Genomic DNA, 15,271 nt, shown 5'->3' with positions numbered 1-15,271 from the left:
ATGGATACATATGTAACAAACCTGCACATTGTGCACATGTACCCTAAAACCCTAAAGTATAATAATAAAAAAAAAATAAAAAAAAATAAAAAAATAATAAAATAAAAAAAAGAAATTTAAAAAAGAAAAAAATAATAATAATATATTCATGATCTTAACTATATGTTATTTAGCGATAGATAAAAATAAATCCCAGTAATATTTATTTAAAAAAAAAAAGAAAATTAGGCATGGAAATTTAAGTGGAAAACAAACTCAGGTAGTTACCATTAGATAAAAATAAAATTTAAGATATTCCTCATAATACTACATATTCCTTCAGTAAGACTAACAAGTAATTCTTGAATGCTTGCCACGAAGGCAAAAAGAGGTATGTTTGTGATAGTCCTGGAGTTCTTGAAATGAGCTGTGAGCTAGTTTACGTTTACAGTGAGGAGGGAAACTTAGATCCACCCTTATAAGGATGCCTTGACCTGAAGAGTCAGAAGGCTTACCTTAGGCTCTTCTCATATATTTGCTGCCTTCCTTTTCCCCTCTCTGATCTTCTCCACAGTGGGTTCCAGGAAGTGGTGCAGGCTTGATGGGAACTGGTTTTTAGTAAGTTCTGGTTGCTCTGTGCCTGCAGTGCCTTGTCCCTTTTTCCCTCTGTCCCTGCTTCAGATTGTGGATTGTGTTGCCCATGTTTTCTCCATCTCCCCCTCCCTTATTCTGTTTCACATATATTCATTTCTTTCTTGGTTTGGTCAGCTGTTAAGACAATATTCAAAGAAAATGGTATTAATCATATAAAAGCCATTTTGTGAATTTAGGAGTAAGTTAGTGTCATCTACCACAAAGCATTTGTTCCACAAAAGGCTAGTTTGAGAATGAACATCATACAACCATCCTGTTCCAAATCCCTAAAACACCTCTTGCATCATGGCATTCTCCTAAACTGCAGGATAAAAGAACAGCTCCTCAGTTTGTCATTCAACATCCACTCCTTCACTCCTTCCCTAAGACTCCAGTCTTATTTTCTAACCATTTTTAAGTAAACCAATATTTGTATGTCAAGTTGGTTGCAAGGCGGTCATATAGCAAGCAAGAATTAGCACATTCTCAAATAGAAATAACTAGCTTGGAAAATTAAATGCACTTCTACTTTACCAAGGTTTTTTTTTTTTTTGCTACTTTATTCCTTTATAGTAAATGCTTATACATTATCATTATTTCTATTTTAGAATCTAATTCAAATCATCATATAGTATTAGTCATGCCTGTTATAAAACCAACTAAAACATCCAGATATTTAATAAAAGTACCCTTTTTTATTTTTCAAGTATGCTTCCTGATTAACTGTTACTTTCAGTGTACAATATTATGAGTATCAGGTTAGTTGACTACATCTATTCTGCATAGATGTTTAAAGAATATTCACTAGAATATTCTGTATGCTGAGATTTAAGTTATTCAAAGATTATACATGTTAAGTGAGAGTTTTCAAGTCATGTTGAAACATTTGTTTACTTTTTTAACTGACTTGGGTTTTTTTGCCTTTAGTAATCTCACAATAGTAATAGTGAATATATATATATATATATGTGAGGTTTTGTTTTGTTTTGTTTTTGAGACAGGGTCTGACTCTATTGCCCCTACTGGAGTGCAGTGGCACAATCATGGCTCACTGCAGCCTCAACCTCCTGGGCTCAAGTGATCTTCACTCCTCAACCTTCTGACTAACTAGGGCTACAGACACACACCGCCATGCCCAGCTAATTGTTTCTAAATTATTTTGTAGAGTCAGAGTTTTACCATGTTGCCCATGCAGGTCTCTTAACTCCCAGGCTGAGCCTGAGCCACCACACTCAGCCATGAATATCATTAAACATTTCTTCTCTTCGCTATTCGCTTTACATGCATGATCATTTTATCAGAACTTGATCTGAGAAACCTGTTGAATCCCTGTGTCATTAGCTTTGCTGTCTAAAGTCAAACTGTTGAGATCTGGAATTTGCATGATTTTCTTTATTTTTTTTCTGTCATTTTCTTTAATTAAAAAAAAAACTTTGGGGGTGTGGGGTTTTCACTTGTCTTTGATTATTTTGTATTTTCCTTATAAGCTTTTTGCTTAGTATTGGAATTGACTTTACTGTGAGGATTTTGAATTCCTCTCAACCTGTGTCTGTTTCTTAATAATAATAGTACCCACCTTACAGGATGAGTGTGAAGATTAAATTATGTAATAAATGCAAGTCACCTAGGACAGTGCGTGGCACATAAACATGGCATTATTGGTAACTATTTTAATTATTACTATTATTTTTGGTTACAACTTACTGTTTATACATGTGGTATTTTTTTAACTTTTTGGTAAGAACATAGGGAAAAAATATCGTTACCCTCAAGTATGCATACAAAGTTTGGAAATTTTTATAGTATTTGTGAATACTCTGCTACTTTCAAAGAATGTCTTTTTCGTGTGTTATACACATAGCATTCAACCAAAAGAGTGAGGATTTGGCCAACTCTATAATAGCTGTAAATTTACTTATCATTAGACAGAATCAGTCCTTGTTTTACTATATTTTTATTAGTTTTAGAGACACAGAGTCTCTGTCATTCAGGCTAGAGTATATGGTGTAATCATAGCTCACTACAGCCTCACATTCCTGGGCACAAGCTGCCCTCCTACCTCAGCCTCCCAAGTAGCTGGTAATACAGTCACACACAACCATGCCTGGATAGTTTTCTATTTCTTTGTAGGGACAGGGTCTTGCTGTGTTGCCCAGGCTGGTCTTAGATTTCTGGCCTCAAGTGATCCCCACTCCTCAGCCTCCCAAAGTGTTGGAATTACAGGTGTTAGCCACCAAGCCCAGCCCATGTTTTATTTTATATCATGTTTAAATATAGTTTACTTCTACACTTTTGTAGGCTGTATGAAAAGCTAAATCATCATTTCTAGCTAGTTTGACAAATACTTTGTATTGTGTTATATATGAACTGGATTATTGATCTCTTAAAATAAATAACTGACACTTCATATATCTATAAACATAAAATGTATTATTCCTTTCCTGAAGGATGAAGTAATCCTGTACATTATTTTCATTTTACATTTATCAAATCTGTAAATGTGCTACATCTTACAGAATTGCCTTGGGGAGTGTGAGACCTATAAAAATTGTAAATAAAAGAAAGGAAAAGGAGGACATTTTCCTTCTGTTTGTGTTTATGTCACTGTCTTTAGTTAAACAGCAAGTGTTATATGGTCGGTCATTTATTACATGCTTTACATGGAATCCATTAACTATCTCAGCTGTTGTGCTTCCTAATTAATTGTTGTTATGTATGAGACACTTTTGCAGTTCTAAAGCCAGAAATGAATCATCTTGTCTAAGAGATGTTGGTCCTTTGGACATCTGTTAAATTATCTTCTGTGGACAGTACTAATTGATAAATAAGTGCTGTTGGCTCAACATAGCCCCACATAATGGTTGTTAAGTTTGTTATTCAAGAGCACTTGTTCTGGTACCTGACTTGGGGAGACTGATGCCTCTAGGACAAGCTCATCCAGTCCGGGCCCAGGATGGCTTTGAATGCAGCCAACACAAATTCGTAAACCTCCTTAAAACATGAGGTTTTGTTTGTTTGTTTGTTTGTTTGTTTGTTTGTTTGTTTTAGCTCAAGCTATCATTAGTATATTTTATATGTAGCTCAAGACGATTCTTCTTCCATTGTGGCCCAGGAAAGCCAAAAGATTGGACACCCCTGCTCTAGAAGGAAGATTAAACCAAGAAAGCTTTGGGTTCTGGTTTTGGTGGATCCCTGTGTACCCCCCATCCCCCAGCATTGATTGAGCACCTACTGTGTATGTGCTTAATGAGTTAAAGCAGTGGGAATGTTTAAATGATTATTTGTATACCTGTTTAAGTTTAGATACCAGGTTATCTTTATTTCCACCACAGTTGTTTGGTGGAACAGCCGTTTTTAAATCCGTATGTGATTATGTTATTGGATAACTTGTCCTAAGGCACAAAAACTCATTTGTAGAAAACTCATATAACCAGCTAATTTTTTTTTTTGAGACAGAGTCTCGCTCTGTTGCCCAGGCTGGAGTGCAGTGGCGCGATCTTGGCTCACTGCAAGCTCTGCCTCCCGGGTTCGCGCCATTCTCCTGCCTCAGCCTCCGGAGTAGCTGGGACTACAGGCGCCCACCACCACGCCCGGCTAATTTTTTGCATTTTTAGTAGAGACGGGGTTTCTCCATGTTAACAAGGATGGTCTCGATATCCTGACCTCAGATGATCCGCCCGCCTCGGCCTTCCAAAGTGCTGGGATTTAAGGCGTCAGCCACCGCGCCTGGCCATAACCAGCTTATTTTTAAAATTCCTTGTTTTAAATTTGTTTTGCTTTTTTAAGTGATTTTTTAAAGACTTGTTAAAATCTAAGCCTTCAGATAGCGAGTTGTACTCTTAGAGTTTTGTTTAATTTCTGAACCCCTCCACTTTTTTTTAACCCATTGAGGAAGGAAACCTCTATATGCATGCCAAAGAAGCATTGATTGAGCTGGTTTCAGGCAACTATGTCTTTGCCAGATAGTATGTCGTGCAAAAGAAAGTAATTGAGATGTCATCTATAGGAGACTTCTGTGAAGATTTGAATCTAAATCAGCTCTTCTTTTCCTAAGGGATTATTTTATTGCCTTATGTTTTGGCATATATGGTACAGTCTAGTCTCAAACTAGTGTTACCTGAGGCCCATGAAGATGCAAATACAAAACATTCCACAATCCAAAGCACATGGGACTTGTATAGAAAGAAAAAAAAAAACATGCCCACTGAGAATGAACTCACACTCAAAGATTTCTATCTGTACCATGATACAATCTACCAGTAAGGAGAATCTGCTGGAATACCATTTCTGAAACTTAAAAATACGGAACAAGTCAAGAGACAAGATAATTGTGTAAAGATAAAAAAATGAAATATGAAATATAATCAAAGAAGTCAATAATTTTAAAAAAACACAAATTTGGAAAAGAACCAGTGAACTTTATTCATTATAGGTATATTCCAGAAACATTCTATATAAACTGAATTTTTATAAATTGCAAAAGAAGGAATCTGTTGGTCCCTCATCAAGTCATACCAAGCATCCTGCCTTGTAGGAGTTGAGAGTAATTTGCTGTATTGTGGGAAAGAGCATTGAGAATTGAATAAGATGCTCCCAATCTTCTAAGAGATTTGCTACTCATGATGGGGAAAATTTTCTAGTTGCATGTTTTTCTACATTTATACATAAAAGGACACTGAGAAAGACTTTTTTCAGTTTAAATGTCTGTGGCATAAAGGTCTTTTGTTTTAAATCATTTGAATTGTACTTGAAAGCTAAAAGATAGTCTTATGTAGCATGCTCTAGCATGTAGTTAGTATTCACAGCTGGATAGGTGTCATCTTTATGCATTATGGTTTTCAGGTGATGTTTAATTTCAGTTCCTTCACTGCCAGTTATTCAAGGGCCAAATAATATTCCTATGGGGTAGGGGGCTGGGGGAAGGTGGTGTTCTGTTTTGCTAATGTGTATTTCTTAGAGAAACATATTTTTCAGGATTTATTCCCTCACTATAATGAGTTTTTCCATTTTTATTGTGTCACTAATAAAAAATTAATTTTAGGGTGTATGTTAGTTATTGGCGCAGTGCTCTTAAATTGGTTTTAAGAAAAGGGCACTTGAAATCTCAGAGAGGGGATTTTTTTTTTTTATGTATACTAACAACCTGTTTAAATAAACTGTAGTTTCATAGTGAGCCTAATGATGTTAACCATACCATTTTGGAGCTTTGTTACATGATTTACTTATTCATGGCATGGGGGCTTCAAATATTTGTGGGGTTGGGGGGTTCTCCATGGAAAAGTATTTTAAAAAAGAATGTTCTCACTGTTTCCATATTTTCTCAGTAAAAGCAAGGCACCATTTATCTCCTTATCAAAATTTTTTGAAAAATTGATGAAAACCATTATCATTGAAAAATTATTTGAAATTATCATTTTGAATGTTATTATCAGAATTAGTTTTTCTTCTTGGAGGTGTTTACTTTTAAACATCTTTCTAAATTATGTTTAGAATCAGTTTGTCAGAAATACTGTATTAAAATATTTTTTATATTTATGCCTTTCATGATCTCTCTCCTCTTACAAAATCACTTTTTATTTATATATGGAGTCTTGCCTATACCTTAAAGTGATGCATTCTCAGTTAATCTTATAACTAGTAACTAGGGGATGTAAGAGAGGGGAAGAAGAACTAATACTCATTGGATTCCTGCTGAGTGCCAGGCAGGCTATTAGAACCATTTGTGTACTTCAGTCTTCACAGCTACTATGGGTATAGCTGTTATTTTCCCCATTTTACAGATGAAGAAACTGAATCTCAGAGATGTTAAGTGATTCATCCAAAATGAGAATTCCAGCCCAAGTCCAGCTAACTCCCAAACACATATATTCTTTCCACAATACAACTCGTGGATCATGGAACTAGAATAAGCCTTAGAAATAATCTAAGCCTCTTGTTTTGTTAGGAAATAGAGGCTTAGAGTAGCAAAGTTACGTATCTGACTGTGTTCTTTTATGCTTTAGTCAACATAAAGAATGTTAACTCTTTCTGGAATTATTTTTAAGGAGAGGTGATTCTATGAAGTACAGAAATAGCATAACTTCATTTTTAAGTACCTTTTAAGAGAAAGTAACAAGACAGCTACGAGATATAGATACACACAGACACACAGACACACAGACACACACACACACACACACACACTATATTAGTTTCCTGTTGCTACTGTTACAAACTTAGTGGCTTGAAACAGTATGAATTTATTATCTTATAGTCTTACAGTTACGTGGGTCAGAAGACTCAAATCAAGTTATTAGCATGGCTGAGTTCATTCTCAAGGCTTTCGGGGAAAAATCCATTTCCTTGCCTTTTTCAGCTTCTAGAGGCCAACTACATTCCTTAGCTCCTGGCTCCATCCTCACATCACTCATCACATCCCCTACTACTGACACTGATCCTCATGCCTCTCTCTTAAAGTACCCTTGAAATTATATTGGGCCCACCTAAATAATCCAGGATAATCACCCCCATCTCAAGATTCTCCGCCTAATCACAAGGCTGTTTTTATCATGTGAGGTAACATTCACAGGTTCCAGGAATTAGGATGTGTACATCTTTGGGGCAAGAGGGCATTATTCCATCTACTGCATATGTGTACCCACACGTTTAATTTATGGCACACATAAATTAAAACCTTTCTTATCCAGGGTCATCTGGGAATTAGCCATTCTAAATAAATATTTTCTGTATCGCTATATCCAAGTCATATTTTTAAAATTTCCTTTGTATGGAAAATGTTCCAAAAGGTGCTCTCCTCCCTGCCTTTGAAAACTGTTATTCTCAGTATAATTTTACCTATCATTGAGAAATGGTGGCTATCATTGTAAACATCAGTTATTGAGCTATGCTTCAAATACAGCTATAAATGCTAATGTAGGCGTAACTAGTTTGATACACAGAACTCAGCGGGTATTAACCCCTGCAATGGAAGTGCAGTTTGCTTTATGGTCATTTTTTATCATTTGCTTGTTTGTCAAGAACATGACATGAAGGATGTATAGCTGCCCAGCCCCCTGATCAAAATAATGTGATGGGCTTTCTGGAAAATTGAGTCAGAGATCGGAGTAGTCTTGTAGGTTAAGGGTGGGAAGACTTGCTTTCTCCGCCTCTAAACTTCTCCTTCTGGCAGTTGCAAATTCTTTGCTATTTGTCACTATTCAAAACATTATTTCCTATTTCTGAATCACTAATATCTAAGGACTGCAGACAATTCCTTATCAGTTTGCAAGTATTCTTTCTCATTTTCCCTGGTTTGTTGATAAGGTCTAGAAGAGAATGCTGGCTGCTTCAAGAGCTTTTATTAGTGAGTTTTTACCTTGATTGTAGACATGTTTGCTGGTGTGACCAGACCACTCATTTCTTAGGTTCTTTTTAGCATTTAAGTAGGAAGTAGCAGCAATACAAATGTTTATATTGGAGTGCCCGGCACATATTGAATGCTTACTAAATTTATTATTTCTATTATTAGTTTAGCCTATATGAAGCCCCTTGTGAAATAATATCATAACCTGTAGGAAAATTTAGTAAAGGAACATGGGGCAGAAAAATGTTGAAGAGATCTTCTCCTTCCTCAGGATATTCTCTAGTCTTCCAGATTTTACTCTGAAGTTATGGTTCTAAAATGCTCTTTTACCTAAAAAACAGTAAGAGGTTATAACCCCTCAGAGACCACGAGACTGTGGTGTGTTAGCATTTGTTCAGCAAACAGTGGGCTCTTTCTGTATGCCAGGCAGTGCTTTGGGCATCAGTTGAAAGACAATACTTTCATGAGTAATTCACGGTTTCATGAGGAGGTCCTACTGCAAGTATGGTATTGAAGTAGGAATATGATGGCGGGACCCCCAAAGAGGAGATTGCTTACATTTCAATAGATAAACACATAACACTTCTTAAAACTTAGGGATCAAGATTTTGTTTCCTGCTTCAAGAGGTGGTAGTTGTGGGAGTCTCTGACATTAGAACATGTTGGAACAGTCAGTCTGTCTGTTTAATTCAGTGTGGTTTAATTCATGAACACCTGTCAGAATAGAAATTGACAAACATCATCATCAAAGTAGATCTTTTTATTATCATTATAAAATATTCAAGTGTAAAACTCTGTCCAGAAATGCACAGGATTCTTTGCAAACTCAAACTTTATTATTTTTCATCCAGTTATACTTTGGTTTTAATGAAATGTCTCCATTTAAAACACCATAAAGTCAACAAAATTTATTAAAATTTTTAATAAAAAATGAGCAAAAGATGTGACAGACTGTAGGGGATATCCAGATAACACATAAACAAATGAAAAAGTGTTCAACATTATTAGCATTTAAGGAAATGCAAATTAAAACCACACTGAGGTATCATTACACCCTATCAAAATGGCTATAATGAAACATAGTGATAACACCAAATGCTAGCAGGGATGCAGAGAAACTAGATCACATTGCTAGTGAGAATATAAAATGGTACAATCACTCTGGGAAGGAGTATGGCAGTTTATTATAAAACTAAATATGAGCTTAACATATGACCCAGCAATTACACTCTTGGGCATTTATCCGAGAGATATAAAAACTTATGTTCACACAAAACACATACACAGATGTTCATAGCAGCTTTATTTGTAATAGCTGAAAACTGGAAACAACCCTGCGATATTGTGATTTCTAATAAGAAATATATACTATTTGGTCCTGATTTTTGGCACAAAGCTACTAAAACCCTTGCAATCTCAGAAATGTTAAGTGTCTTTTGTATGCTAATGAGGTGACTGGTGGCTGGGGTCTCCTGGAAGGCCTCAGGATGGAAGCTGGTTGCCATCATGTCACAATCATGTGATTAGAGAGTTGGAACTTTCAGCCCGTTTCCCCTATAACCCTCAAGGAGAGGAGAGGGTCTGAAAGTTGAGTTGATCACCAATGACCAATGATTTAAATAAATCATGCCTACATAATGAAGCCTCCATAAAACCCCTAAAAGTAAGGTTCAGAGAGGTTCTGGGTTGCTGAACTCATGGAGGTTGTTGTACCCCAAGAGGGCATGGCAACTCTGTACCACCCCCACCATCCCACCCCACCCCTTATGGCTCGTACCTTACCTTATGCTTATCTTCTTAACTGTTCAGCTGTATCCTTTGTAGTATATTTTATAATAAACCAGTAAGGGTAAGTAAAACGTATTTATGGATTGTGTGAACTGCTTTAGCAAGTGATTGAAACTGAGGAGGGGGTTGTGAGAACCCCCAATTTGTAACAGTCAGAACTTGGATTGGCATCTGAAGTGAGAAGCAGTCTTGTGGGACTGAGACCTAAACCTGTGGGTTCTGACTCTAAATCCAGGTGGATAGTATCAGAATTGAACTGTGGGACACCCAGCTAGCATCAGAAAATTAGTTGTCAGGAGAAACTCCTCACCCCACATTTGGTCACAGAAGTCTTCTGTGTTGAGAGAGCAGAAAAAACGTTTTGATTCTTCCAATCTCATAGAAACCCAGATGCCCTTCAGTGGGTAAATGGATAAACAAATTGGTACATCTATTACTGTTTGGTTCTTAGTCTTATTTGGAGAAAGAATTCTGCCAAGCTACTGATTTAGCCAGAGAAAGAGAATTCGTTGAAGGGAAAATACAGAGCAGGGAGTTTGTCTAGAGAGACAGTACACTCTGAAACGATGAGGCAGGGCGAGCTGCTGAGAGAGAGTGAGCCAGCAGCACCCCGAGAGTGGTGGGTTTTTATGATTTCAGATTTTTTCTTGAAGTTCCTGCCTCTTTCTTAAGTCTCCACCTTTTTACTTTGTTTAGTTTTCTGCATCTGCCTTAAGTCCCTGCCTTTTCCCTCACCTAGTTCCCGCCCCAAGGTTGTGGGACCCTCCCTTACTATTGGTGTGTACCCGTGAACCCGATGTTGGACACAAATTGCTTCTGCGTATCTCTTAGGAATTTTCTCCTTTGCCCTTTTCCCTTTAGCATGCATCTAGCTACATTCTGGCAGGTTAACTGGCAGAGTGAGCAATCACTGGGGTCTTAAGGGGGATTCCTTTCTGCCTAGGTATTTCCCCTCCCATCTGTTCATATCTAGCACGCCTGTTAAGGGTGATCCCTGGGGCGTGAGATTTTCCAGACTCCTTTTCTCAGGGTGTCCCTTCTCCTCCTCACGTCTGGTTATCTGCCTATTCTACCACATCTATGCCATGGAATACTACTCATCAGTAAGAAAGGAGCAAATAATTATTGACACGTGCAACAGCTTAGATGGATCTTAACGGAATTATGCAGAGTGAAAACCAATTTCAAATGCTTACATACTATACGATTGCATTTATATAGCATTCTTGAAATGACAAAGTTGTGGAGATGAGGACAGAGTTGTAGTTGCCGGGAATTGAAGTAAAGGGAGAAGGCAACTATGGCTATCACAGGGTACCATGAAGAATGTTTGTGATAGAGTTGTTTGTGTGTTGACTGGTGGTATTCACACAAATCTATACATGTGATAAAATTACACATAACTAAATATACTTAATATGCATGAGTGCACATGAAAATGAAATCTGGAAAAGGTCAGTGGACTGTATTAATGTCAATTTCCTGCAATATACTGTAATTATACAAGACGTTTTCATTGGGGAAAATTGAGTGAAAAATACATGGGATCTCTTTATTTCTTACAACTGTACATGAATCTACAATTATCCCAGAATTATAAATTTTTAACAAAAGAACAGAGGCATTGATTCTGAGAGATAGACCATAGGCTTTTGGATCAGCACAATTGTGTTCGAATTCTGGCTTCCACTTACCACTTGTGGGATCTTGAGCCAGTTCTCTAACCTCCCTTTGCCTTAGTTTCATCATTTTTCAAGTGGTTGCAATAATATTATTTTCCCTATTGAGTTGTTTTGAGGGTTAATTATCAATATTATGTAAGCCACTCATCAGTTAAATTGGGATCATAAAAATATTTTATCTTTTCATTTAGCACTTAGAGGGATAGGCACTCTGCCTTCTCCACAGAAATTTTAATATCACGAGATAGTCTCTGTTTCATTAACTTAGGCTAGTGTCTTTATTTCTTCTTTCATGGAGTTTACTCTGTTGTTTTTTTACTGCCTTCCTGAGTTGGACACTTAACTCATTAAATATCTTTCTTCTTTCCTAATGTATGTGTTTGAAACTGTAGATTTCTCTTTTACAACTGTTTTAGCCGAGTCACAAAATTTTGATATTGGCAACCCAATATTTTCATTGTCATTCAGCAATAATAGTAACTGATTTTTTTCTTTGGTCCAAGAATTATTTGAAAATGAGTTTTTCAGTTTCCAAGCATATGATAGGGGGATCTTTTATATGTAGATTCTGACTTTACGTTATGGTCTTAATAATGTCAATTCTTTGAAATATGTAAAGCTTCTTTTGTGGCTTAGCATGTGATCAGTTTTTATAAATGTTTCTTAAATGTTCCTTTATCATTAAGTGTAGGATTTTATCTTCATTCACTCCCTTGATTTTGTTTATCCAGTTGTTCAGATCTCCAATATCCTTACTAATCTTTAGTCTGGTTGACCTGTCAGTTACGGTGGTGAAAATGTCCCTCTTTGATTATAGTTATGTCATTTTCTCCTTATAATTTTGCACATTTTTACTTTGTATACTTTTGGCTATATTGTTAGATACAGCAAATTCAGAATTGTTACTGTTTTCTTGATGAGTTGTTTATTTTATCAGTAACGTTCTTTGTTTGTAACAATGCTTTGTGCCTTAAACATATTTTGATCTGATAATACAGTCATTTAAGCTCTTTTTGTCAGCTAGTGTTTACACAGTATATGTGTCTAGGATTTAGAATTCTCAGGAAAAGCATTTCTCTTCTCAGTCTAGAGCCCATGCTTTCTTTGGTTAAGTTTCTTTGCTATCTCTGTCATAAGGCATATCTTTTCAAGTCCATTCATTTACTGAAAGACAAGCCATTCGAGTTTCCTGATTTATATAAGGGCACTCAATTCTAAGCTCTTGCAGCATACAGGCCTAAGATTTCATCTTCTTTTTCCATGAGGGCATCAAAACCCAAACCTCCACTTTATTAAGACTGAATACCATCTTTTACTCTCTTCCCTCTTTCCAAAACCCCACCCATGGCAGGTGCAGTCTCAGCTTGTTGCACTTACTATAATTTTTGGTTTTTAATTCAGGGCTCTGGGAATTCCCCTTACAGGTTCTGCTATGCATTTTAAAGAATGTTGATTATATTTTCTTCAACATTTCTAGGCATTTAAGATGTGTGTGTAGGTGTCATGGATTATCTGGTCTGGCATGATGCTAGAAAGGCAATTCTCATTAGAAGTACTAATTTAACCTGAGAACGGTGTCTTTTGTTCGACAACCACATAAGTCTCTAGATTTGCTCTTTCTGAGACTTCGCATCATGTAAATTACATAAATCTAGTGTTTGACTGCATGCTGGATGCGCTGGTAGAGTGGCAGCACCTGCAGAGATCTGCATGTGTGTTTTTCTTGGTTCAGAGCTATTTTGAACATAGGGTACCAAAAGACTGTCTTTAGAACCCTGAGATTTTTGTATATTTCAACTTAAAATTTAAGAACATTTATGAACATAATATTAATAAATAATATTCACATCTTATTGCCACTTACATAACACTTTTATTAAACAGAGTTTTAGTCGTTATAAAACTGATTTGCCCTTAATTTTTTTCAGTTGAAGTGTTTTAAAAATGTTATGGTCATGTTTCACAATTATATGTAAGCAGCATGCAGTGGTGATCTAGCTATCACAGGGCAAAGGTAGGATGCACTAATAATTACATTTTAAAAATAAAATTTAAGAAGGAAAAGGTTTCTAAATTACAACTAATTGTAACTAGTAATATAACTAATATAGTAAATTGTAACTACTATAATTATACTAATATAGTTCTATGAACTAGGCATGTTATTTATATAAATGCCTTAGTTTATGTTTTAAAACTGTGTTATAGGTGGGCATGTTGGCTTACACCTGTAATCCTAGCACTTTGGGAGGCCAAGGCAGGCGGATGACTTGAGGTCAGGAGATCAAGACCAGCCTGGCCAACATGGCAAAACCCTGTCTCTACTAAAAATACAAAAATCAGCTTGGCATGGTGGCGGGCACCTGTAATCCCAGCTGCTTGGGAGGCTGAGGCAGGACAATCGCTTGAACCCGGGAGGTGGAGGTTGCAGTGAGCGAAGATCACACCACTGCACTCCAGCCTGGGCAACAGAGCGAAACTTTATCTCAAAAAAAAAAAAAAAAAAAAAAAACTTGGCCGGGCGCGGTGGCTCACGCTTGTAATCCCAGCATTTTGGGAGGCTGAGGCGGGCGGATCACGAGGTCAGGAGATCGAGACCACGGTGAAACCCCGTCTCTACTAAAAATACAAAAAAATTAGCCGGGCATGGTGGCGGGCGCCTGTAGTCCCAGCTACTCGGAGAGGCTGAGGCAGGAGAATGGCGCGAACCCGGGAGGCGGAGCTTGCAGTGAGCCGAGATCGCGCCACTGCACTCCAGCCTGGGCGACACAGCGAGACTCCGTCTCAAAAAAAAAAAAAAAAACTGTTATAGAATAATATTTATTTTCTTTGTATTAGTACTCTCATGCTTTTTGGTGTTTGAATATTATAAATATACAAAATCCTTAAAATAACTGGAATCTAACAGAAGTTTTCTTTGAAACTTTTTAGAAGTCAGAGTCAATTTCTCCTCGTGAACATTCCTGTAATTGTATCAAAAGTAAATTCAGTCCGTAAAACATTTGTTAAATAACAAGACTCTTTATAAGAAGCAGAATGTCTTGGTTTGCTGTTGATGTTTATTTCTCTGTGCCCAAAATGACAAATTCTAAAATGATGACCTCTATTGATTAATCTCATGTGCCCAAGAAAAAAATCAAGTGTATGTTAACCAATAGCCTGGACTATTTTGTCTGATAAAATAGGCAATTTTATTAGACAAAAATTGTCTATAGATAGTTAATAAACATATTTTGTCTAACAAAATATAACTTTACATTTTCTTGTAGGTTACCTTCCGAACAAGAATCTATCACTGTAATATTAACAGCCAAGGTGTGATCTGTCTGGACATCTTAAAGGACAACTGGAGTCCGGCTTTAACTATTTCTAAAGTTCTCCTCTCCATCTGCTCACTTCTTACAGATTGCAACCCTGGTAAGAGAATTTAAATCTAGTATGAATTGGAGCTTCTCAAGATTTAAATGTCAGACCCTTAGTAACTTGTTTACTGCTACTACTACCACTACCACCACTGCTTCTACTACTATTATTCTTATATTTTCATAGTATGTAACTATTTTCTTTTTAAATTGGGTCTTCTCATTAGTGTTTTTAAGACCTATCGTTTGCCAAGAAGGAAAAAGTATAGTGTGGTAAAAAAAAAAAAATGAAAAATCATTTTAGATGGGAAAGTACATTTAAAGAATGAATCAAGTTATCCTGCCAAATAATAATAAAAATTCAAGTTGAATAGCTTAATCTTTAATTAGATGCCTACTAGAAGACGTTAATTTGAGGAATGACGGCTATTAAAATCTGATAACAACCAGGCAGCACCATGCAGACGTGACCTTTTTGGCATCCT

General features: G+C 36.5%; 1 protein-coding gene across 3 annotated transcripts in view; it reads left to right on the top strand.

The window, feature by feature from the left end:
• The window catches only part of UBE2E2 (ubiquitin conjugating enzyme E2 E2), a 388,450-nt gene that overhangs the window by 304,946 nt on the left and 68,233 nt on the right, over nucleotides 1-15,271 (top strand). For all 3 annotated transcript variants that reach the window (XM_032162302.2, XM_032162303.2, XM_032162304.2), the window contains exon 5: nucleotides 14,694-14,841. In XM_032162302.2, coding sequence (XP_032018193.1) covers nucleotides 14,694-14,841 — 148 coding nt within the window. The remainder of the gene's footprint in view (nucleotides 1-14,693; nucleotides 14,842-15,271) is intronic.

Source organism: Hylobates moloch, unplaced genomic scaffold (assembly GCF_009828535.3).
Source record: "Hylobates moloch isolate HMO894 unplaced genomic scaffold, HMol_V3 SCAFFOLD_8, whole genome shotgun sequence".
Classification (NCBI taxonomy): domain Eukaryota; kingdom Metazoa; phylum Chordata; class Mammalia; order Primates; family Hylobatidae; genus Hylobates; species Hylobates moloch.
The sequence above is the reverse complement of the archived record's forward strand: the minus strand, read 5'-3'. Positions and strand labels throughout refer to the sequence as shown.